This window comes from Lagopus muta, chromosome 28 (assembly GCF_023343835.1).
Source record: "Lagopus muta isolate bLagMut1 chromosome 28, bLagMut1 primary, whole genome shotgun sequence".
Taxonomy (NCBI): Eukaryota; Metazoa; Chordata; class Aves; order Galliformes; family Phasianidae; genus Lagopus; species Lagopus muta.
In genome coordinates, this window is record NC_064460.1 from 874801 (window position 1) to 899865 (window position 25065).

The following is a 25065-nucleotide window of genomic DNA, read 5'->3' on the forward strand; positions in this document are numbered from 1 at the left end:
ACGATGGCCTAAATGTTCCTTGAACACCTCCAGGGTGGGTGACTGCACCACCTCCCTAGGCAGCCCATTGCAGTACCAGCCACTCTTTTGGAGAAGCAGTCTTTCCTAACGTCCAGCCTGAATCTCCCCTGGTGCAACTTCCCTTGAATCCTATCGCGAGTTACGTGAGAGAGTTAGCAGTGGAAGTGCCTGATGTGTGTGGGACAGCCCTGACTTGGCTAACGGTGCTGCAGGAGTGGAACAGTGTTCACGTAGACGGCGGGGAGCTTGTTCTTGTGAAATGGTGCCTTGTGCTCCAAGAATCTCTCTGACTTTGTGTCATGGACTCTTCCTCCTGGTTTTCAGTGTGTACAGAGGCATTGCTAATGAAGAACAGACCTCTTCCTAGGCCATGGAAAGGAAGGTGCTTGCAAAGCAAAGGCAGGCAGGTGCATGCAAAGCTAACACAGCTGTGGGCTTGGTTAGCAAAGGGAAGCATGTGCATGCTTCCAAAGCAAAGGCAGATAGAGGCATGTAATGCAAAGGCAGGTGGGTGCTTGAGAAGCCGTATCAGGTAGAGCTGAAGATGCTTGAGCTGTGTGAGAGCTGTGAGAGTGGGATGGAGAGCTCCTGGCCAAGAAGAAGCCTGCGGTCCTAGCTGCCCGGGGAGAGGGTGAGATTGCTAAAGGGAGGGAGGATTCTTTGAGTTATCTGAGGGGTCTAGAAAGGGAGCTGAAAGGTTTGGGGCTCCCTTGCTGTGCTCTGCCCAGGCTGTGACAGTGCTGGGGTTTGTTTTGGAGTCACTCTGAAAACAAAATGAGGCTAGGGGGTTTCAGTGCAGTCTGAAGCCCTGCAACTCTGCTGTCGGGGCTGCAGCCCAGGGTAGGTGCCCTGTCCCCACAGCTGCTGACCACGTTCTTTCCTTCTCTGCAGTGACCACGGCCAGCCCCACGAAGATGCTTTACGTCATGTCAGACACCCAGCTGTCTGCTGCACGGACCGTGTCTGTGATGGGTGAGGCTACCTCAGTCCCTCTCAAACTGCCAGGCATCCAACCTTCCTGCTCCGCCAGCTCTCCCGCTAGCCCTGCCACCTTTGCTACCTCCCCATGTTGTGTCGTGTCATGGTGATCTGTGGTGCTGGGCCAGGCCTGAGCTCCCCTCCCTGACAGCAGGCCCGTTTCTGAAATCCCTGCTCATTTCCTCATCCTGCTGGCTCATTCTATTTACAGGTTTGTGTCCTTTACTTTTCTTGGGTAATTTAGGACTGGTTTAAAGCAGCTGTATTTGCTATTGCCTTTGTCTGCAGTTACCCTTGTGGGTCATGGTGATGGGATACCCTTTTGGGTTAGGTTTAAAGGTCAAGAGTTACCTCTTTATGGAAGGGGAAATGGTGGAATGGCCATCCCTAGTTCAAGGAGTGTTTAGGTGCTGTACTGAGGGACACCATTTAGTGGGAAATGTTGGTGATAGGGGGACAGTTGGACTGGGTGATCTTAGATGTTGTTTCTCAGTGGAGATCCCCGCCAGAACTTCGTCAGGTGATAACATTTTTATTAAACAAAACCATCTTTGTAAAACAAAACTCTCTTTCTGTTTTCACTGGCCACCTCCGCCACCTCCTCCCCCAAACCCCAGGATGTCCTCAGCACGTCCCCAGCACACCCCCAGTGCTGACCTCCATTTTGTCCCTGACATCCCCAGCCAATGTTTGGGAAGTAGTACAAACTTCTGGACACCAGAACGAGCTATTGTGGAAATTATAGGGGCTCAAACCTGAGTTTTTCTGTATGGTTCCCCATAAGAGATTGCTTTAAAAAACAAGCAACTGTGAAATCCACCACATCCACGCGCTGTGCAGGGTGGAGCAAAGGAGGCACAGGAGCAGCCAGAGGGGTCGGCAGTGGTAGTTCTGGTGGTGCCACAGCAGGCAGCAGCAAAGGCCAGCCCTGCAGCATGGAGAGCTGCCCGAGGGATGGCAGCAGCCCCCACAGTGGGTCGGGGGGGTCCAGGCAGCAGCCCGTGCTTCCTCGCTGACGACCTCCTGCTGTACTGTGGGAAGTCGAGGAGCTGGGCGATGAAGCAAGGAGGGGCAGGCCTGCTGGAGACATCAGGGCTTTGTGGCTCCGTGGCACTGATCCATGCAATGAGTTGTTCTCTTTCCTGGCTGTCTACCTCCCCCAGCAGCTCGTCCTGAAGCAGGTCACCCTTCAGGTATTTCTCTCTGACTTTGGAACCACCTTGGTTCTCCCAGGGATCCTCGAGAGCACCTGCCACGTCTGAAACAGCCAAAGCATCCCCCAAACGGCGACAGCTGCCTTGCTACACCCACTCTGTGCAGACACCCACCCACCAGCTCTGCATCCTCAAACTCACCGCTGATCCAGGTGAGCAGCTCCTCAACGTCCACGATACCATCCAACACATCTGAGCTGGTCACCACTGCTAGAAATGAGTCACTGGTTCAATTTTACTTACACAAAAACACATGTTGGAGAAGCAGAGCTCAAGCATTCTCGTTGGACATCTGAACTCTTACCATCATGAGCAGAGGGTGAGAAATCTTACTCAGAATCCACAGCGACAAACGATGCTTCCATGCTGGTTGCATTCCATGCCACAGAACGGCCAAAAACTCCGTCAGCCAAGCACTGGCAGAAAACAAGAGTACACATTTTTAGCATTTCATCATGAATTAAAAGCATAGACTCAGTTTACTATTAAAATTAAAAGGGAAAAAAACATCTCTACACACATATACGTTAGTCTCCAAGTTGCAAGGCATCAGTTTTCCATGGAGAAAAGCCACATTTGACATCTGCTTCTATAGCAGAGGCTATCTGACTTTTAAAAGTTATTCTCTTGAGGATAAAGACGTGAACATAGACTAGAACCTGCTCTCGCTCTCATAATAGGAGCGACTCGGTGCCATCCCCTTGAAGAGGGACGATGGGGACTCTCCCAAGACCCCCTGACTCTGACAGATGTGGTGGCCACGTTCCTCAGAGCCCTGGGACCCCGAGATCCTCATTTTCCAATGCAGTGCTTTCTTCCAGTGACACACAGAGCAGAGCAAAGCCCGCGATTTTGCTGCATGTGAAAGGTGTAGCTAAGTGGGAGGCCTGAGAGGAGAGTTTCCTTCCAACTCGCTCTCCTTTAGATCCCTGGTGGGAATAGAAGGGGGTTTTGGGAGGCGCTGGGAGCAGGACACTGCAGCTGGGCTACTTGTAGGGAAGGGATAAAGAGAAGCAGAGAAATGGCTGCTTGCCCTCAGCGTTCTGACCTGAAATCCTCCCCAGGGTATGCATCCAGAAGAAGAACCGTCCTGTTTTTTGAGTAGTTTCTCTTGTACAGAAAATCATTGGCTGTTGGACCACAGGGAAAGAGAAGAAAATGCAAGAAAGGCCTTGTACCAGGTCAGGCAGAGATTATCCTGATGTTACAATTAGAATAGGAGGGAATATCACAACTGTTTTCAAGAAGCTATTATCACATTGCCCATCCCCATTGCTCATTACTGTAACTTTTAGCAGACTTTCCAAGTCACAGTCTGAACCAATACATGAGCACGAGTGCCTGGTGCAGGAGAGAGACAAGGCTGCATTCCTCAGCTCCCCCCCTCCACATCCCACCCTACACTGTTTTGCCTCTGTTCGTTCTGCACCCCCTTGCCTGGTTCACAATTAAGTGAAATGCCGTTCTGAAATGACTCTAAAGAAACGTGTTCCACATCGCTCACCTTCCTCAGTGCCCCACTGTATAATCAATGACTAGTAAGATGTTATAATTATGAAATAAACAAGAGAGTTTAACAAAGCAGAGTATGACAACAAAAAGAGAACAAATAGAAGGCTTACCCCTACCCAGGGCTCACTCAAACAACTCCAGCAGGGCCAATCTCCAGAAGAGCTCCTTCCCCACTGGCAGCCAGCTCTTAAATACGTCCAGGAGGGCAGCACAGCTGAATGGCCTTCACTGTGCTCCTCTGGCTGACTCATGGCTCGCCTCAGGTGATCAATCAGAGGTTCAGGCTCTCACTTAGCAGTTCCCATATGCACACCTAAACATTTCCTGAATGCCTCCAGGGAATCTGACTGCAGTCCCTCCCTGGGCAGTCTGTCCAGGGCCCAACCACTCTTATGGAGGAGTTTTTCCTAATGTCCAGCCTGAAAGAACTCTTGTTGTTCTCAAGGTTCTTTCATTTCTTCACAAAGCTGTTTCAAAAGCTTCATGTGGGAGGGAGCACCTGAACCTAATGAGATTCAGCAAGGTCAAGTGTAGGGTGTTGCACCTGGGTCAGGGCAACCCCAGATATGTGTGCAGGCTGGGAGAAGAACTCATGGAGGGCAGCCCTGCTGAGAAGGACTTCGGTGTCCTGGTGGATGAAAAACTTCACCACAGCCAGCAGTGAGAGCTGGGCTTGTTCAGTCTGGAGAAGAGAATGCTCTGGGGAAACCTGATGTGGCCTTCCAGTAATTAAATGGGAACTTATAAGCAGGAGGGAAGGGTGGTGTTATAAAGACTATAAAGAATAGAATGTCTTGAACCTCAACAAAATAATTTCAAAAGTCAGATGGACTTTGCTATAGAAGCTTGTTACGTGAGAGCAAATCTGACTGCAGGAAAATCAAAACCCTTTCGTGGTGACTTTGGTAAGTAACGTGCAGCAAACACAACAGGCATAATGTGTCCTGATTGAAAAACAAACAGAAAAGGACAGGTGCCTGTGTCAGATGTCCATGGCAGCAGAGGATCTTCCAGAAGAAGGAGGCAGCAGAACCTTATGCTCACACTGCAGTACAGGAGCAGAAAACTACTGGGAAGCTCTGGGTTCCTCCTGGGAAGGCAAAACTGCACAGAGATGCACCAGCTGGTTTTGGCAGTGCCCTCCCACCCTCAGATTTCCTGCACACAGCTTTACGCCGCTCCCCTTCACTCTGTCCTACCTCAGAGACCCAAGGAGCACTGATTTGGTACAAAGCACAGCAGTGTTGCGTTAAAATGCAAGTTGTGTTTTCATTGTCAGGGGTATTACAGCCCAGACCTTTGAGCACTGCCTCCAAAAACCGTGCCAGGATGGCGGCTTGGTGCTCCAAAGCTGCATAGGTTCTACTCTGGACCAGTAGGAGTACAGCAGCTCATGGAATGCCATGGGACAAATCAGGCCATGCGCTCTTTGTCGATGTCTAATTGTGGCTGTTTTTTATTGACTACAACCAAACTTGTGGTGCCGAGTTGGTGGCACTCGGAACGCTGCCCTGTAACGCCGCACTGCAGCGCTGCCTGCTGATGCTCATCCTCTCAGTCCTTCAGCTGCAGCTTCTGCATCATCTCCACAAGGCTGTTCATTGCGGAGAACTGGAAAGAAAGGCAAGTTGAGATAGGACAGGAACAATCTGGGGAGATCTCCTTAAGCAAGTCTGATCAGGACACTTCCAGAACGGCCCCATGCAGCACAGCACGTTCCTGCCATTCAGGTCACTGGCGTCACTCCCCACAGCAGCTGCCTATGCTAAGATTCAAGCTCTGCTGGGGGAACGAGGTTTCCAAGGTCGCAGTTCCTGACATGGCAAGGCTCTTTATCACAGCAAAACCCTCCGGCCATTACCAACATGCCCTTCTCAAGCCGGAGGAAGGCATCCAAGCTCCCCTGGGCAGCTCTCACTGATGGCTGATTTCCTCAAACACACAGCTGGGTGTTTTTCTATTACACTGCTTGCCCTGGGATTCTGCAATATCTGTCATGTCTGACAGACGGAGGCGCTGAGCACAGCAAGAGCCGTGTCTGCGCTCACCAAGGACTCACCTCTGCATGTGCAGCAGCAGCTCTCAGAGCAGCCTTCTTCAGTTCCACTCTTCTTGCTTTTCATTGTCTTCTTGCTGTAAAGCAAGAATAAAACTGAATTCATTTTGTCTGCAGCAAAACTGCAGAAACACGGGTACCATAAAAACAGATGTCAGGAAAAAGACAAAGGAAATTGGAAGCCTCTCAGTGAATGACATTTCCAGTGGAAAGGTGCAGAAGACCACCATGGAGGGAACAGAAAGAGACGGGGTTACATGGCGCCTTGGGCCTTCGTAGGCTTCAACTCTTTTCCCCTCTGCAGAGAAGGAAAAAGCAAAGCAAACCCTCTGCAACTTCAGTGTGCTTGATAAGGGCAGCACTGCCCTGCAGGGTGGTACCACAGCACCTTCTTACCTCTGAGCTTGGAGCTCCGTGCTGCAGCAGGCCCAGGCTGTGCTGCTGGAGCCGGCACGCTGCCTCCGCTCTGAGCCCTCGCTCTTTTGTTAGCAGGCAGCTGTGCTGTTGTTTGCTGCTCTGCTTCCAAGCCCTTGCGTTCGCCTCCAGCCAGGGACTTGGAAACAGAGCGGGGGCACACGGCAGGGGAAGGTCTTCTCCCTGAGCTGGGACCTGCTGCTGTGGGAAGCCCTCCAGCCTGGAGACGAGCTCTCTCAGAAAGGAGCTCCTGCACCGCTTTCACGTAGATCTTGGCACCGGGCTCAGCACCTCTCTCTGGCAAGAAAGGAGAAGCAAGAAGATACGAGAGTGCGATACTGCTTTCAGTCTGCAGAATGGGCCACAGTGCTGGGACATCCCATCTGGAGTGCTCACGGACCACTTTCATTTTTTTTTTTCCTTTTTTATTAAAAAAAAAAAAAAAAAAAGAAAAAAATTACTTCCATACTTTGGAACTGTATTGTTAATAGGCTGTGATTCCCATCCTACCCACCCCCTAAATGCACGATTTCTAATAAACACAATTTAGTGAAGTAAGTGTAGATGGAAGCAGTTTTAATTAACGCACCTGTATCAGTGTCTGACTTTAGAAATATGTAGAGCAGTGTTAATGCACGTACCCTGATGCAAGTACAGTGACCAGAAAGTAGCTCACTTGAGTTTTGATGGAGTACAAGGGAGTATGCTGCTGAATATTGAAGGCAGTGAGATACAAATTTGTAACAAACTGGAAGTCTGATTAGAGAAGTGCACTTGCTATTCTAGAAAGGCTTGATTTACTTAGAAAATAGATAAAAACACAACCACAATATAAATTAGAATGTAGGCCAACAACAGAAGGGCAGATGCTGCAACACTGACAAAGTTTAAGCGTGTGCCACTTTTGTTGAGAGGAGCAGGGTATGAAGGTATACATGTAGGACACATAGATTAGTTAACAGCAAGAGACTTCGTGTGTTTTTGCTTATATTTATTACTTTGTAGAGACTTCTGTGAATGTTAGACTTCTTTTATTGTTTCATTGTATTTATGTATAAAACAGGTTGACTATGCTTTTTTAAAATAAATAAGCAAAAAAAGTCTGTATGAATGCCTCTGTCAGCTTTTGTGGGAAGTTACCAGTGAAGAGCTGGTATGGTGTTTTTTGTTCTTTTTAAATAAAACTGTTTAGACCAGTCAGCATCAGAGACAGTAACTGTGTTTTTACTCAAACAGATGGAACACTTCATGAATCCTCAAGCAATGTGTCCTGACTGCTTACATATGAGTTCAGATTATTCTTATTTTTTTAACTAGATACAGGCACTAGCATAAAAACTGGCATGGCAACAGACGCACTTAACTATAAGTTGCATTACAAAAGATCTGTTTTTTGTTTGTTGTTTTTAAATATATTCTTTTTTCTTTTTTTTTTTTAATTAAACTTCATTCTTCTCCCCACAAATGGTTGGTACTGGACTGGGACTGTTCTTCTTACTGACGAGCCATTTGGTTCCACAGAAAATGGAATATGCCTTGAATTCCCTCTAGCTGCTGTGCCTTTGCAGCAGCATTTCTTTTCAAAACTCTGGCAATAGTCATTAAAATCAGTGAGGACTATATTGAAATTAGTGAGAAATTGGGTTTGAAATTATTAAGCAGTGGTCAAAACTCAACAAGGTACTGAAATGTGTTTGAAGTTCACAATGCTTGGGTTGTTCCTTGGTCCTCGTGCAGATGTTCTGAAAAATGTAATGCCTCGTATCTTTTTTGATCATCACTGAGTTACAGCTCTGTGGGTTTGTCTTTTCGTTTTGGACACAAAATTAATCCACAAACGTTGCTCAATTTAACAGGCTCCTATTTCTCTCTTACCTTCTAAATGCATCTCATGCACTCAAATAGGCTCCAGATGATCTCTTAGAAATATTATGAAACTATAATTAGGTACAATGGTGGGTATTTCTTACTGTGGTTATGACTGGTAGCACTATATAATACTGTTAACCAGATACTTTAAAACTAACAATACAAAAATCTAGTTTATTGCTTTTGTAACTAAATTTCTATACTTAGAGAGTCAATGCAAAGGGGAAATTGTATTTAATGCATTCCACATGGAAAATCTGCATGGCCATTCATAAAGAAGTATTCTATTTTGGTGGAAAAAAAAAGTCCAAAATCCCTGAAATTTTTAATGTTACATCATGTAATTTACATGATTGTTAGCTGATGAATTCAGGGGAAGACACTGCTACATGCTCTACTCCAGCTGAACTTACACCATGCTCACTACAGGCGTGCCAAATGCAAAACTGTACATAGTTAATCAAAGATTGAAACAGCACTCATTGTCAGTTATTGTGCTATGTACTAAGGTTCACACAGCAGATAAATCATTAATTTTAAGAGTTAAGGAGACACGTTTCCTGCTAAATCTGTGAATTCTTCTGGAATGAATTTATAGTCCTCTTCTACCCTTCCAGCCAAAGGTCATTCCAAATGCTATGTGTGGAATTTGTCTGAAGGGTACGGAGTCCAAGAAAGGAAAAGCTGAAGCCCTTATACATTGCTCCCAGTGTGACAACAGTGGTATCTGCATGCACTAACTGGATTCGTAAGAGAATCTCTGACAGATTTTTGGTGGAAGTCTCTGTACTTGTGTACGACAGTTCTGTTGCCTGTTCTCTCCTTCATTAAAGCTTCCTATTTAATGTTACGTGTACTGACACGTTCAGTGCACTATCAGATCTCACCAGGAGGTGAGCTCGGCTTCAGCTTCTGTAAAAGCAGTCTAAATAATTTACATTTCATTTCAGACATAGTAATAATATTGGTTTTAATCTAAGCCACCCTTCTTGCCTTGATATGACCCCGGAGCTTGTTGCTAGGATTAAGACTTACCCTTGGCAATGTATGCAGTGTAAAACATGCATTATGTGCGGGCAGCTTCATCGTGAAGAAGAAATGATGCTCTGTGATGTATGCGACCGTGGTTATCACACTTTCTGTGTGGGGCTTGACGCTTTTCCCTCAGGTAATACAGATTTAATTGTTCTCTTCCCACCTCCTCTGAGTCCTGGGGATTCTGTCAGAATAGATGTGTTGCTTTTGAAAGAAGTTTAAAAGCAGTGTGAAGGGTCAGAATGAACAACAGCGTTGGAAAGCATCCAGTAGGGTCCCATTTTTTCATAAGCTTTATTTCTGTATATTTAGTTGTGCACAGTTTAACCTGGCAATTCCTGAATAGGAAATGTAATTGCCTTTTACAACAAAATCCAGACCCACTTGGAGCTATTTTGTTTTAAATATACATTTCCATAGAATACTGAGAATAATGATCTCTTTTCTTAAAAGAAACCTGTAAAGACACCTGTATTGCTGCATATTGCTGGAATACAGCTTTCACATTAAGAAAGTGTGCTATTATTTTAATTTCTAAATTAAAAAGTATGCTTAATATAGTATTTGTAAGCAACTTTTTAAACACCTTTCCTTGCCCTTTTTATTCTTAGATGCCATATCTGGAAGTGAGGCACCTACATTTCAGGCAGCTTGTACCTTTGAATCACCTGCTCATTGGTATCTCCTGGCCAACTCAAGGCCCTGTAAAGAAAACTTCAGAGGTGTAACTGGTAGCAGCACTGCTTTTCACATGATACTAAATCCATGCTATGTCTGTGGTGACATATTCAGCGACAGCATTCCCTGTAACTACTACCTCAAATACATATTCCCATTTGGGAAAGCACTAGAGCTTGCTCTCATGTCAGTCCAGGTTCTGTGGCTGATTCAGCTTTCATTCTGACTTAAGGAGAGAATCTGAGCAAAATAGATAATATTGCTACAAAACTTTAAAATGAGCAAAGCAGCTTCTGAGATTCCAGCTGTTGTAATATAAATAGTTAATATTCCTGCTCTTTGCTTAACCCTTCCCTCCATTAACAGGTTTTAGCACAAGGTCTGGTGCTGAGCCCCTGCCAGCACTTTAATCTGTGCTGCCCAACTGCACTGAAATAACTCACATTGGTTTGGGAAACAAGCCCTCCTAGCCTGTGGCACAACAGCAACATTCTTAACTGCTATCCACTTCTGCTGTAACCACCCATAACCTTGAACTGCGCTCATTCCTATGAAAACCCAACTTGTAACCTTGTAGTTTGTCATTTCTTTTCTAAGAACCACTGCCTTAGCAGTGCTGGCCCTTCTTGAGATCCGCAAGTGTTGAAGAAACCAACTGTTATATGCAGTGAGTCGGCAAGGGATGATGAATTGTACATGCTGCTTTCTGTACCTTTTAGAAAAGATACTTCACATTTTAAAGAAGAGCTGGTTTTATGCATTAAACAAAGTGCTACAAGTTGCTGAGAACCTGTTGAAATGGTGAAAGGTGCACAACTAGATGAGTGAATACAAAAAAGGTAGTTTCCCATGAATTGATAACTTTCTTTTCGTAGGTCGCTGGATTTGTGATTGTTGTCAGACCCTCCCAGCCCCAGGAGAGGAGGAAGAAGGGGCAAAAACAGCAAGGAAGGCTAAACTCCCCTAAAAAACCTTGCTGTTTCAAAATGTAACTGCACAAATTGAAGTGATACTTTGGTGCTATTTAACCAACCACTTTTAGGAGGAACAATACCACTGCGTTTTTCTTTTTATCCAATAAACTTTTAATTTTGGCTATATAACCATTCTTGTGAGACAAGTCTCTCATCACGTCCTGTCTGCTATCTAGACAAAAAAGTCAAATTCCTGTTCGAAAAGAAAAAGCTTCATATAATGAAATTTAAATGGTACATGCACCATTTGTATAAAATTAAGTACCACACTTATTTATTTCAGTGTACTCATCTGTAAGCTCTGTGAAAAGAAAATTACAGAGCAATTTAAATACATACCATTTGCATAGCAATTAATTTGAAAGACTCAAACAAGGCAAAAAGTACTCCTGGAAAAGACTAACTTTGAGGGAAAAAGTGAACACAATCTGACTTTCTTACGATATTCTGAAAATTTCTTTCAGCAAAAAATTTTCTTTGCAAACTAATGAATTATTGATATAAATTTACAGGGAAAAAAAGGGACTGTAAACATTAAAAAAAAAAAAAAAAATCAATCTCAAAAAGCTATAAAAGGGAGATGTAAGAAAATACCTCTCAGGCTTAAGGTACTATATACTGCATTGCTTTTAATGAGGAATGAGAATGTTCTACTGACAAGTAACAACAGCTGAAGGCTTTCCCTCCCTACTGTAATACTGAAGTAACATGCACTGCATTCAGGTCATGGATTTGCAGAGGTGGTGAGTGACTGGACAGGCCTCTGCTTACAGATGACTGACGCACAGCACAAGCAGTCAAATTATAGCCCCTCCATCCCCTTATTCGGCTGGTTTTTTTCTTCCTTCACCCTACATCCCTCAACTTCAGTACGCTTCAAAGCCATTGCTTGTTAGTTATACTGAAGGTAACCTGTCAGAAGAGCAGGATTCATTTTTAAATATGCTCCAAATTGAGGGGGCACTACAGAGCAGCAGTTTGTATTCCACTCTTTATCAAGGAACTAATGACAGAAAATCATTAGGAGTTAATTTTTCCTAAGCACCTGTTTAGGGATCCCCAGCTCTACATTCAGTTTTAAGTCCTGATCTCTGAAGAATACTGCAAATAGCACAGTTGCTGCTCATTTTACTTTTAGGGAAAAAAAAACTTACAATATAAAATTAAATATGGCTTTTTTTCTCCCCACCACTTTCCTTCTGATTTACGAAAAGTAAACTGAATACTTCTTCAGGAAACAATAAAGAGTATTAAATATTATAGAAAGTTATTCATGTTCAATTTCACAAACTGAAATGTGATTTAGTCCATCATGTATCAATTTAAAAAAGAATTTCAAGTATTACCTTCAAGATTCCAATAAGTATAGTCCAGAAAACAGACTCTTCATCCTGAGATTCATCTTCTGTAGAGTGCAAGTATTTCTGGCTTGCCTCCATCTCCTCTGGATTGTAGGAAGCCTCGCCAAATGGATGCTGTACGACTGTTCGATCATAGTAGACTTTCATTTCAAACTCACTTTCCTGGTGGGAGGGATGCCCATAAATCCCTATTCCCACTGGTCGGCAGAAGTGTGCTGCTATGTGGACAACGTCTTGGCTACAAGTAACAGACTGTAACTCGTACTCGTCAAAGCTGGGGTGAAGAGTCATATCAGATACATAAATCTGCATCACCTTTTCAACTCTGCATCTGAAGTACTATCTTTCCCTCATGATTTAGTCTCAAGTAGCTGCAGTTTCCTGCTCCAATCTGGCCTTGAACAACATGAAGAAGAATCCATTCTTCAGGTACATCCTCTTCCTCAAAGGTATTTACCAAACATAGTACTCAAGCTGCCACAAATACTATCAGGATTCTCCTCCAGCGTGAGGCTCTTACGTTTTATTCTGATTCTTCCTATTGTCAAGTCCAGTACTCTGCCAACACAAAACGATTTAGAGTTAGTATATTTCATTCCTGGATGGAATCAGTTTTTGTTCACACCAAATCAAGCAACTTCAATAAAAGCTGGTTATTTACTGAGAAAACACAACGTGCTAAATGATGTGTAGATTGTTTCTCCGCCCAAAAGCAGCATATTGTCACTGAAGAAGCATGTGTGCACTTTCAAGTTCTTGTTACTATATGAACACTCAGCTCTTTACAGCACTTACCTACACGACAGCTCAGGCTGCTGGGGCAGGGCAGAGAGGGAAGGGGCTGTTACACAGTCAAGGCTCCCGCACCCTTTCCTCTCCCTCGTTGCACGCTGCTGCCCAGGCAGCCTCAGCACAACAGCTGCACTCAATGCACGAGCTCTAAACCTTGCCAAAGACTTCCAAAGAATGCAGCTGACCGAATTTAAATGCCAGTCAAGGGTGCTTTGAAGCTTCAGATGGCTTCCATCACTTCGTGCCTTCTGCAAAGACTGTACAATTACCTTAAAAATGACAGCTACTACTACACTGTTGGTAACCCGGTAGCATCAAAACAAACCGCATGACTCCCGCTGAAACGTCACTTAAATCGCACGGGTTTTACAGCTAACAGACGGAGGAACAACAGCACACCAACTTTTCTACAGCTCCCAGCTTACGGTCCCACGGGCCACAAGGCCCCAATTCTGCAACGACAGCATACAAGAGAACAGCCCCGCCCTCGTAACCTTCCAAACCAACAAAAACCCCTCCGAACAGCGACAGAAAAACAGCCTTCTACCTTTCGCGGCGCAGCCCACCTCCAACCCGCCCCGGGGCTTCGGCGACTGCGAGGCCGCGGCTCCGTAGACGTGCGGCAGGGCAGGGCAGGGCAGGGCGGCGCGGAGAAATCCCGCCCCAAGGCGGGCCGGCACACCCGGACGGCAGCGGCAGCACAGAGGCAGCGCGGAGGCCGATCTCAAAGAGCCTCCGGGCCCGGCGCCGCCCCTCTCGCTTCGCCGCTCCTCCCGAACCCGGCCCGGACAGCGGCGCGAGGAGCGGGCGCCGCCTCCCAGCCCCGCCCCGCAACCGCCCCGCAACCGCCGCCCCTCGCCGCCGCCGCCGCCGCCGCCGCCTCTCCCGCGCACCGCGGCAGGCGGGCCGGGCGGGGCTGCGCGCTAGCAGCAGACTGAGCTTTCTGCTATCGCGAGAGTTGGGCGGCACGCGCGGCCGTCGCTCTGGCAACCCGCTCCGCCCACCTGCTCCCGTGTGACTGCGCAACGCGCAGCGGCGCTTGTCCCTCTCGGCGACCCGTCGGCAGCGATGCAGTTGCCATAGTGACCTCCCTCGAGCTCTCTCTCCCCGCCCGTTGCTCGGCTGCTGGGCGGCTTCGTCCCGATCCCGCGCAGTTCGGAGGTCGGGACGCACCCCGAGCCGCCAGCGGTGCCCCGCTGGAGGATGGAAAGCGAGGGCGACAGTTGTTCGTGGGGAAGGAGAGAAGACCCTGAGGTCGTCCACGAGGGTTCAAGTCCAGGTTGCCGGAATGCCTCGTCCAGGTGGCGTGCGGACACCAGCACTGCGCCTTCCCGCTGAATCGCAACGAGCTGTGCGTCTGCAATACAGCTGGCAGCCCTGCTGCACAGGTAACAACGCCTCCCGCTGTATGCTGTAGGAAGGCATGGAGAAAAAATCATTGTTAAAAATGATGTTGATTTGCCTATCATTTAATGTGTAGGAATTGGGTTTTGTACTCACAAAACTCACGTTGCCACAGTGAATGTGCAAAGCTACATATTATTAAAACATATTATTTAAAAAAAAAAAACACAAAAAAACGCTCGTAAAGAAATGAGAATGTTTTAAATACTTTTATAATGAATGTTATCAGTACACTTTAATCCATGCAAGTATAACATAGAGTTTCAGGGAATGATTCAGGGAGTGGGCATGAAATTGGACTAAAAATTCAGGGGAAACAAACATGGAAATTAATTAGAGTCACTTAGTGGGAGATCAGTAGACAGTCTGTGTATATTTAATATAAAGACATTTGAAAGCCAGATTCACTGCTGCTAGATTTCCTTCTTCACCTTTCTGTCTCTGTCCACACGCTCTTCAGCAGATGCTGTGTAGACTGTCTCTGCCCAGACTGCTCTCTGCACAGTCTTGAACTATTTTTTTTCACGTTATTTTTATCAAATGTCAGGAAGTTGAGTTCTTTATGTGATTCATCTCTCCATGCTGATAAACCTTGATACCTTAATCTGTTATAGAAAGACTCCTCAGTGTCTAGAGTAAAACCTAGAAAAAGACATCTGTAGCTGTTGTGGCTGTGTTCTGGTTAGTTTGCAGCCTATGGAATCCTAAGACTTGATAAGATGTCCAAAATCTGTACAGTGTTGAAGGCAGCATCATAAAATGTGGGTCTGCAGAACGACTGAGATGAACATAATGATGTGGTGATAAGAGGGATGAAAAATGTCTGTTCTCAGAGCCATTCTTCTCATCCTACTATGCAATGATTTGTAGTGGTGTACTCCCCCGTTCAGCCTTTTCCCAGAGAAGAATTAAAACCAGGAGAAGAAAAGTCTCCCTTGCTTAGTGGTTGAGTGGCTGAAATATTCATAAAAAATATTCAGAAATATTTTTCAAATCTCTGCTCTGCTGGGTTTGAATCAGGATTTCCTGTCTCCAAAATGAACAAGGCACTACTAGGTTCTCTAGACATGCCATTCTGCTACATAAATTCTATCCTTGACATCAGTGAGATTTGATATGCATGCTTATTATTAGTGTTGCAAAGAGTACCATATCTGGTCTAGGTAAGGAGGTAGATGGAGAAATCTTCCTGGTATATAGTTCTGTGCTTTGCTTTCCAATAACCTAGTCTAATTGGACTAGATGATCTTCCAACCCATATTGTTTTATATTATTAAATGATGGGTTACTCTGTATATTTTCCTGACAGATACTGGTATAAATGTCTTGTTAGATAGCTGCTGTGCAATGTTTGTGAGAATCTTGCTGCATCAGAGTTTTAGATTTTGCTAAATCTCAGTAATAATAAAATTGCTGCAGGGTTAACACCTCAAGGAATTATTATTGGAACTCTTCTGAGATTGGTTCTTCATGTAAGATTTAGTCCAGATGATCAACAGGTGGCAGTATGTGCTGGAAATCGAATCTACATGTTAAGTGCAAAGGTGAGATGCCATTCTTTGTAGCCACAGTGCTGTTGTTTCTTAAAGTTCATCACTGTCAATAAAATCATGATGTGGTGCTGTATGCATTCATATTCTTGTTTAGAAGAAAACAAATACAAATGAATGCTGAATAGCATTATCAATGACACGTCATAAAAATGATGACAGAGTAAAGTGTTGAAGTTAAACGATATCTCAGTGTTATGAAAACATCTGAAAAATTACTCCTTTATCACTCACTTTGAAAAAGCAAATGCAACATGTGGTGTTTTCTGCCAGCAGAATGATATACGTGGCTATATTTGGCTTAAGAAAATCTTGTTGAATTTATAATTTGAACCTAAGTCTGATGTTATTTTTAGCAATAATTCTTAGTTATTAAGACCTTGAATTAATTGCCAGTTTTGTTTTGAAATCTGTTTTGCTTTTATTTTGACTTTCCTATTCGTAGAATGAAGCCATAGAAGTTAAACTGAATGGCCACCTGGCTCCAGTGACTGCTGCTGAGTTTTGCACGTGGGAGAAAAATATGCTTCTATTGGTGTCTGAAGACAGAAGCTTCAAGGCAAGGAAATTCTTGAGCTGCATTTTAAAAAAAATAATAGAATTAATGAATTTTTGAATTAATGTTGTTTTTTTTTTCCTAAAAATATTTGCTGAAAGCTAAGCAAAAGTCATCTTTGATATTATAGAGACCAAGATATTGTTTTTAAGAATTGCTTGCAAAGTTATCATAAAAATTAATTATTTTTATTTATTTATCTATTTCTAATGACAATGAAGGTTTTTCATAGTCAAAACAGTATAGTGAAGTGTTAACTTTGGTGATTTTTATTATCTGGCAAATAAACTCTGGCACTTATCGATTAAACAGAGCCCGACACAATAAGGAGGCAAACAAATAAACAAACCCTGTGGAAAACAACCTTCCAATATTGCATCGCTTTCAGTGGCTGCATTTCCACGTTTTCACCACTTGATGGCCTTTAAAAGTTTTTTTTTTCCTTAAAGATCTAAGTAGGTGCCTATCTTATTTTGTTCTTCCCTATAGGTATGGGACTATTCTACTGGACTGTTAATGTATCAGTCAGGGATATTAACAGGTAAATTTTCCTTTTTTATATACTTTTGCACAGCAAAATGTATCGATCTGAACAATAAAATAAAATCAGTATGTAGGTGTTTAGTTGATCTAGTAAAAATATTTCTAGTAAACTATATGCTAGCTCATATATTTTCCTTTAAAGTGGGTAGATAGTTTCAGTGTATTTTTATAAACAGTTCTTGTACAGAATATGCGTTTAACTGTTGGCATTTACTGAGATGTGCAAATAGTTCTATTGTCTATGTGCTTTTTTTTTTTTCCAAGTTTTTTGTAGGAAATGCAAAGAAAAGAAATACTGTAAGTGTACCATGTGTAGGTTTACTAGCAGGGCTTGTTGAAGGCATACATCGACTTTAAAATCAAAAGCTGTGTTTTATAGAAAGATGAGAACAAAAGGAGAGGAGGACAAGCATCTGTGCAGCAAGGACGCTCCTCTCCAACAGAACTTTTCCTGAGAGTAACCATATGGTTTTCACCAGAACATGCTCCAATTCTGTGCTGGTTGTTCTTGCTTATGGTGCAATTAGAGCAGTTGGAGCACACTTCGACTGGGGGAAGGAACTACATGGGAAATGGTTGTTAAGCTTTGTGCTTATCTATTATTAGATGCCTCAAAGCAAAGGGAGAGCTCAAACCTATGGTAGGAAAGAAGAGGAAGAAGGAATGACTCCCCTCTGAGCCTGTGGCAGTTGCTTTGATTGAACTGGTTTGTGGTAGCAAGGCCATGAGAATAGCAGTAGGTGATCTGACAACGGGGCTCTGAAAAATATTGCTGCTTAAGCCTGGGTGAAAGGGTGCAGCAAACCACGGCCTCTGCAGTGTAGATAGAAGGTTACTGAAAATCACAGCCATAGCATTTTAGGAAGGCAGGCTACAGATCTAGAAATGGAAAACCCACTGCAACAAAAAAAAAGCGAAGACCCTTTGCCTTAGGGTTTTGTTGTTGTTGTTGTTGTTTTGTTTTGTTTTTACCTTTCTCTATAAATAGGAGCTAGCAATTTTGAATAAAATTTCTGATTCCTGTGTATTCTGGAACTGATTGCAACTTTTTTGGAACAGAATTTCCTTTGCTAAGTCTACTAATTGACGACGAAAAGAGACAGATCATCACTGGATGTGCTGAAGGACAGGTAGTAGACAAAACAAATAATCTCTCTGTGACAAAATAGTCAACAATCATTAATTTATCTATCAAGAAGCATCACAATTTGCATGCTAGTTTTAAAATGCTACAACAATTATTTTAGCAAACATAACAGTGTAACACCTTTATTACAAAATGCAATTTTTTTCTCAAAACCATGAAAGTTTTTAGAACTGCAATCAGTGAGTATATGTACACTGAGATACTATATGTATCTGTTTTAAAAGAAAAAAGATGAAAAGCAGAATTCTCATTTTTTGGCCAAGAAAAAAACAAATAACCATAAATGGGAGAGACCATGATTTTAATGTGGTGGAATTCTAAGAAAAATGTAATAAATGTACTTGAAGCACTTGAATTCTTCTTTAATTTAATGCTAGGAATAAATTAATCTGATTTTTTTTCTGTGGCATATTGAAGCTCTCTTCCTTCAGTGTAAGTGTTCAATGGGTCATGAAGAATGTTAAATATGTAAATATGGTGATGCCTAAAAAGACAAAGGTATCAATGAGATTAACTTATGTGGCCCATTAAGCAATTGCACGCAGGTAGCCTAGGATTTTTAACTGTAGGTGAGTCTGTGAGGAGTTGTTTTTAAAAGACATAAACATATGGGAATTAGACATGCTGTTCAAATTGATAATGGCTTCTTCTGCTAATAATGAAATTACCTTTGAAAAGTTTGGGATGTAGATAGATGTAATTTAATTTCTGGTCCCAGGTAAGATGAGTAAAAATTCATTACTTACATAAGCAGAGTTCAGTACTGAACCTCTAGCTCATATTTGTATAATTTCATTGCAGTTGCTTTTCTTTTGTTTTCTTTCAGCTTTGGATCTTCAGTTTAAGCAGTGATCATAGTTACCGTTGTGTGGCACATACGGACTTAAAGAAAGAGCAAGAGAAATTCTATAATAAAATCTGGAAATCTGAAGAAGAATTAGGTAGCATAGTGCTTCTAGTATGCTGGTTTTGCTGTATTTCAATTGTTATTGACTACTGAGTGTGTGTGCCTTTTATGCCATGAAAGGTTCGTGTAAGTGATGGAGTTTTGAATCTCAGTCACGTGGAATGTTTGACTGAAGTTGATATGAAGGTGGGGGTTGGCATACAGGGAGGAATTACGCATATGTGTCTCTAATAACATCTTGGATAATGTATCTGCTTGTAAATCATTGCATGATACATGTGAGAATAAAATCAATTCCTAAAAAAGATAATCCATTGTCAAAATGGAGTACCATTTCTCCGTTACCTTTGGAGCTTCTAAGAATCTTCTATTTTACGCTGCGTTATGTTATTTTATGCTATATGTTTTGCTATGCTATGTTGTTTTACGTTTAGACCAGAGCCCCCATGATATATTATTTAACTGACAGTGGTATTTTTATAACACTGAGTACTTACAAATGAATAACGACTGCACCTCAGCAAGGTGATTCTCTGGCTCAAGACATCTCCATCTTTTGAAATGGAAAGATTGTGTGGTCTTATTTCATGCTATTTTACTGCATTACTTTTAATTCTCTCTTAAATCCCTTCTGTTTGCCTTATTTCATTGTTTTGTTGACTGATTATATTGTTGATTGTTTTTTTTTTAGGTGAAAGGCAAAATGCTTCTGAGCTTTGCAAAACAAACAGCATGAAACCAGAGGGGTCAGTGGAAGCATCATTTCCTGTTCTCCTAATTGAACACTGTGACTATTCAGTATGTTTCCACAATGAAGAAAATATGTGAGTCCTTTAAAATATCACCAGGTTCTTAGGTTATTTTCACTGCATCAATTTTAATTGAAACTTTTTCCTTTAAACTACAGATTTTAAAAATGCATTTGAAATCTTCTATGGGATGGCTTATTATTTTTGTCATATTGGAATCAAGTTAGCTAGTATTACTGTGTCTTATATAGTGAAAAAAAAAAAAAAAGCTTTTTATCATACTCAGGTATGTTTTCTTTTTCTTTTTTCTAAAATAATGTATCAAAGTGCAAGACCAGTTTTGAAGGGTAGGTAATATAGCAACTGCTTTAGAGGAGGAACAAATTTAAATGAATTCTATCGTGAATGTTTTGTAACTGCTTCTCTTATAACTTTAGTTAGGAGTATCTATGGAACTAAAACACACTGTAAATTTGCTGTAAAATGATTGTAGCAAGTGATTCAGATCTTCATCTGCAATTCTAATAAGAAAAATAGCTGAATGTGACACAGTGAGTTTTCATGATTTCATATCATACGCCTCATTTACTTCTAACGCTGTGTTTTCTTGAGCCTGATCAAGTTTAGTGTAATGGAGTTAAATAGAATATACATGAAAAGGTTGCCCAGAGAGGCTACTGAGATACGGAGATATTCAAGACCTGTCTGGATGCCTACCTATGCAATCTATTGTAGGGCACCTGCGTTAGCAGGGGAATTGGACTCAATCTTTTGAGGTCTCTTCCAACCCCTGCAATTCTGTGATGGTTATTTGATGAGTGAATTCATAGTCATTGTGGACACAAGAGCTAATGTTTTTAAGAAGCTGGCATTTTTTGGTTAATTGATGTGGTGTGTTACATGGGAATATTACACACGTTTTTTTCTCTTTCTACTATATAAAATCATTCTTCTATGTGTTGCAAACATGAAAATAAAGGATGAATGCTATTTTTCTTCTTTTTCTTAAACTGTTTCTTAAACTTTTAATAGCTGTGCACATAGACAAGCCCTGAGATAAATACTTCAGATGATTTCATAATTAATTTACGTTATTGTGGTGGCTTAACCTAGTTAACAATTACTGTTTTGTTCAGTATGCTGTTAAGTAGATGATCAATGTCCTATTTCTGTTTATATACAGAAGTATTTTTCATATTGCTTACTCTCACAGCAAGGTAGTTTGCATTTTTAATCAATTTCACTAGATAATTATGTAATTTAAGAAATTTGATTTTTTAAATTATTTTTGTAAAATGCTGTGTTAATTCTTTATTTCATAAATTCGTAATAGTTACTGATGTGAGTAATTTAATTATAATAATTTTTAATTTATTCTGATGCTTATTCTGGATTTAGCATAAATTCTCCAGGAAATATACATATAAAAATATTTAGAATAACTCTGCAGGTGGTATTTATTGCATTATTGAAATGGTAATAAACTAGGTTTAGACATCTCAATATTTTTCCTTTCTTTCTGCTTTTCCTTTTTTTTTTTTAATTTTTTTATTTTTCTGAAGTAAAAATAAAGAATATCCACTGGAAAGTTCTCCTCCAATCAACTGTGAGGCAGAAACATCCGTTATTTTCAACCAACTACAATTTGTTGCGTTCAGCATTCTGGTATGAATGGTTTCATTAAATGTACTGTTGTGACCTTGTGGAGACAGAACAACAAAATTTGTGTGGTGTTGTTTATAAAAGCTATGGTTTTCCTAGGTAACTTCCTAGAAAAATCTGGCATCTGCTGCCTGGTCATCATTTTTTAACTTGCAATACTGTGCAATCTGCTAATATGTATCAAATGATTCTAATTCTCCATTGATTTTCTATCTTGTTTGCTTTTGGCCCCATTCTATCACTTTTCCACCACAACTTGCAAATTAGTGGTGTAACACTTCAGAAGGTGATCTTCTGAGTCATGTCCTTGGTGTCATTAAGGCATGTTAGAAGCTGAAGTTCTGTTTCAAAAGAATCAGAATACTCCTTTTTTTTTTTTAATTTGAAGATCATTCAGTTTTTACGTATCTATTAAAACTATTAAAAAGAATTCTTGAATATAATCCAAAGAAGGATATATTTTTTAAAGGCTTTGGAGAAGCAAGTTGTGTCATTGCTTTTGTCATTTCCAATCCAGGTAAATATTACACAGGAGCCTTTTCCTAGGACAGCAATCAAGTGTATCACTGAGTACATTATGTCAATGCAAACCACAGGATATAAAAGTATTTAAAAATATGTATCTTTATCAGTATTTTGGGTACTAGAACAGTAGCCAACTCTAGTGGACGTGTCAGGAAGATTTTTATTTTAACATCTGCTATATATTTTCTATTTGCATTGGCTCAGCTCTGCTTGTCTTCCTATAGTTACTCCACAATTCACATGGAAGTTTAGACTCAATGGCATTGGATTCAGTTGACTACAGATACTCTTAACTTTACTGCCAATTATTTTAAGCAAAATGAAAACTTCAGAAATAGGAAGGGCAACTAGGTGATAGGTTAACCTTCTGGCTTATGGTTAGTTTAACAGGAAAATTATGCTTTAGCTCCAGCTATCTCAGACAAAAGATGTTTAGTGTCTTAGAATCCATTCTCAATGACCTGTCTTGCATTTCAGGGAAAAGAGATGTTCCAGCGGGCTGTAGGCTTTGCACAGTTTTATTTTATGGATACATTTATATTGCTGTGCTGTGGAGCTGAATTTCATCTATGAAGTTTCCATCTAGATGCGGCGAAGGATGACCTAAAACGGTGAGTTAAATCCTCATCAGCAGAGCAGTGAAAATACATGAAACTCCTTTTACTGATTGAACTGAGATTTTCTTGGGAGTAAGGTGGGATGGAGGGCTGTCTTAGGAGTGATATTTAGATGAAAGAGTTGAACCAGCTAATTGACAGAACAAAGAAACTTTTGTGCAGTGGGGGAGTAAGTAGGGCGAAGGGATTATCAGTAATTCTTATACTGCATGCAGTATTGGAGAACATTCTCTGTCTTCAGAAATCTCAAGTAAGCATTTTAAGAAAATTTCCAAAAGTATTATGCTCAGGTCTGGAATTCAGATTTTGAATTTTCATAATATTTTAAATGACTTTATCAAAATATTTAAGCAACACTATATTTAAAGTATTTCTGTCTTTTTAATCGCCGTTCCTATATCATGTCTATACAATGACTAGTACAATATGTCTTGGCTTTTCTTGTTGAGAAATTGCATGCCAGTCATTTCACATAGCTTGAAATTTTCTTACCATAAGCATCTCTGCTCTCTGAAGATCAGTTGCATGAAGTTCATGCTGTTGTGCCAGAACATTCAGATCATTTATCTGTCCCTCAGAAGGTGTCATCCATTATCTGTGAAATAAAATTTTGAGGGGCAGGGTGGAGAAGAGAAGTGGCATTGGGAAAGTGGAAATGGATTCTTAAGTACTTTTTTCTTAATGAAATGTATATGATTTCATGAAGTTCTACTCCCTTAATCTTTTAAGGGATAATTAATATTTAAATGTATGACTTCTTATAATTGAGTTGCTTTTATTGTTTAAACAGTGCTTCAGATGATAATCTTTTTTGAATGATGCTTTCCTGACTCTAAAAGCCTGTCTTAGTACTTAAGAATTTTGATGCAGGAAGTAAAGCAGTTTGATCATCAGTTCAACTGTTTTGTGATGACATTATACAGATGTGTGGTATGTAAATATTGGATGACAGTCTATATACTCAAATTATTTTGAAAAGTCTACATAAATTTAAATTAATTATTGACATATTTAGCCCTTCCATCACTGAAAGTAATTAAAAATACAGTGGTGTGGGTGTTGGGGTGGTTGGTCTGGGATGAGGAAGAGCACTAACTCAGTAAGCACGTGTTCTTTAGTTTCATAAAGGGATTTGTACAACCCTTTCTGAAGGACACCTCTCTCTCCATTTTCTGTGTTTTCACTTGTATCTCACATTGGTCTTGGATCATGCAGCTTATTTCCTTTTGAATGAATGTGAACAGGAAGAGCAGCAGCTTGAGCAAACGGAATGCTGTCTATGTGTTAATGGTATTCAATCCACAGAACCAGATAAGATAGACCAAAGTAGATCACCAAAACTCATTTGGAGGTTGTGTTGTCAGCACTATTTTCTTCTATATATATCTTCTCTTCTTGTGCTGCTGATTGATGTATTATTAATCATATTAGTCTTTCTGTGGTTCAGTTTTGATTTGTAAAACTGAATTGAGCAACGACATTTTTCCTGTGTTTTTTTTCTTTAAGTGAAAAATTAAGTCTACCTCAGTTTGTTACCACTGCAGTCGGTTATTCTGATCTTATTTACATGAAAATCTTTCACATTGTGTCTGGTGTCATATGCTTACAAACTGCATCTGGTTAGGTCCAAAATTACATTACATTATCTCACTAGAAAAGAGAAAAATATCCCCAGATCCTCAAAATATAAATGATAAAACTGTGTGGTGGTTTGCCTCTTGCTTGAGACCATGATTTCTCTAAAACTTTTTAGGTAGTAATGAGTGGAAGATAAAGGATTACAGGTGAAGGAAGGCACAGGGTTTTGATCCAGATATTCTGCTTTAGATGTATATGGAGGAGATAGGACGTGCTGGTAGTTCAGAAGTTGTACTTATGTGTAGTTCATTTTCTCTTGGGAGTTATAAATTTATAACATCAGTGATGTTTTTGTTAGTTATCTTTGATCAACAGAATACGCTCGTTGATTTTAATATTGCATTTGGAAACAAGTAGGATACCTTCTGGAAATTTGCTTTTCAAAATGTCTGGTAGCAGGGCTAGTATTTATTGTCTCAGTCTACGCTTTGTACCAGAGGGCTTGCAGAACAGAATGTATTATGAAGCAGTGGTAGGGACTGTCTGAGATATTTTGAGTTTTGGTGTCATAAGCATCTCAATTATTTTTTGTTCAAATTGTGTTTTATATGTCCATATTGTTTAACTCAAGCTTTAAAGGAAAACATCTGGAGAAAATAGCATTAGCAATGATTACTGTGGAAAAAGCAGAACTGACGTTGCTTGGCAGAGAAATGTAAATGGCAGAGGATGAATGACAGGGACTGCAGCCACCTACTGTTAGACAAAATCTATCCCTTTCCAAGGAAGAGTACATCTTTGTGTTACTCTTGAACCTCAATTTCTTGGACTCTTTGGGAGTGTGATTGGCTTTTATTACTACTGCCTTAGGAGAGAAGAGGTAAATATTGCTTTCTTAGTAACACAGGAATGACTTTGCAGTG

General features: G+C 41.3%; 1 protein-coding gene and 1 pseudogene across 1 annotated transcript; one reads left to right on the forward strand and one right to left on the reverse strand.

Moving 5' to 3' along the window:
• Positions 1-1511: 1511 nt before the first annotated feature.
• LOC125685365 (UPF0669 protein C6orf120 homolog) lies at positions 1512-13234 on the reverse strand (annotated as a pseudogene).
• Positions 13235-13928: 694 nt separating this feature from the next.
• On the forward strand, positions 13929-22558 carry LOC125685463 (WD repeat-containing protein 27-like). Its single transcript, XM_048928529.1, has 8 exons — positions 13929-14292; positions 15728-15852; positions 16304-16417; positions 16904-16955; positions 18017-18087; positions 18931-19045; positions 19703-19835; positions 22425-22558. Exons 1-8 carry the CDS (start codon positions 14193-14195, stop codon positions 22450-22452), a joined length of 738 nt encoding a protein of 245 aa, XP_048784486.1. The 5' UTR covers positions 13929-14192; the 3' UTR covers positions 22453-22558.
• The last annotated feature ends 2507 nt before the right edge of the window (positions 22559-25065 follow it).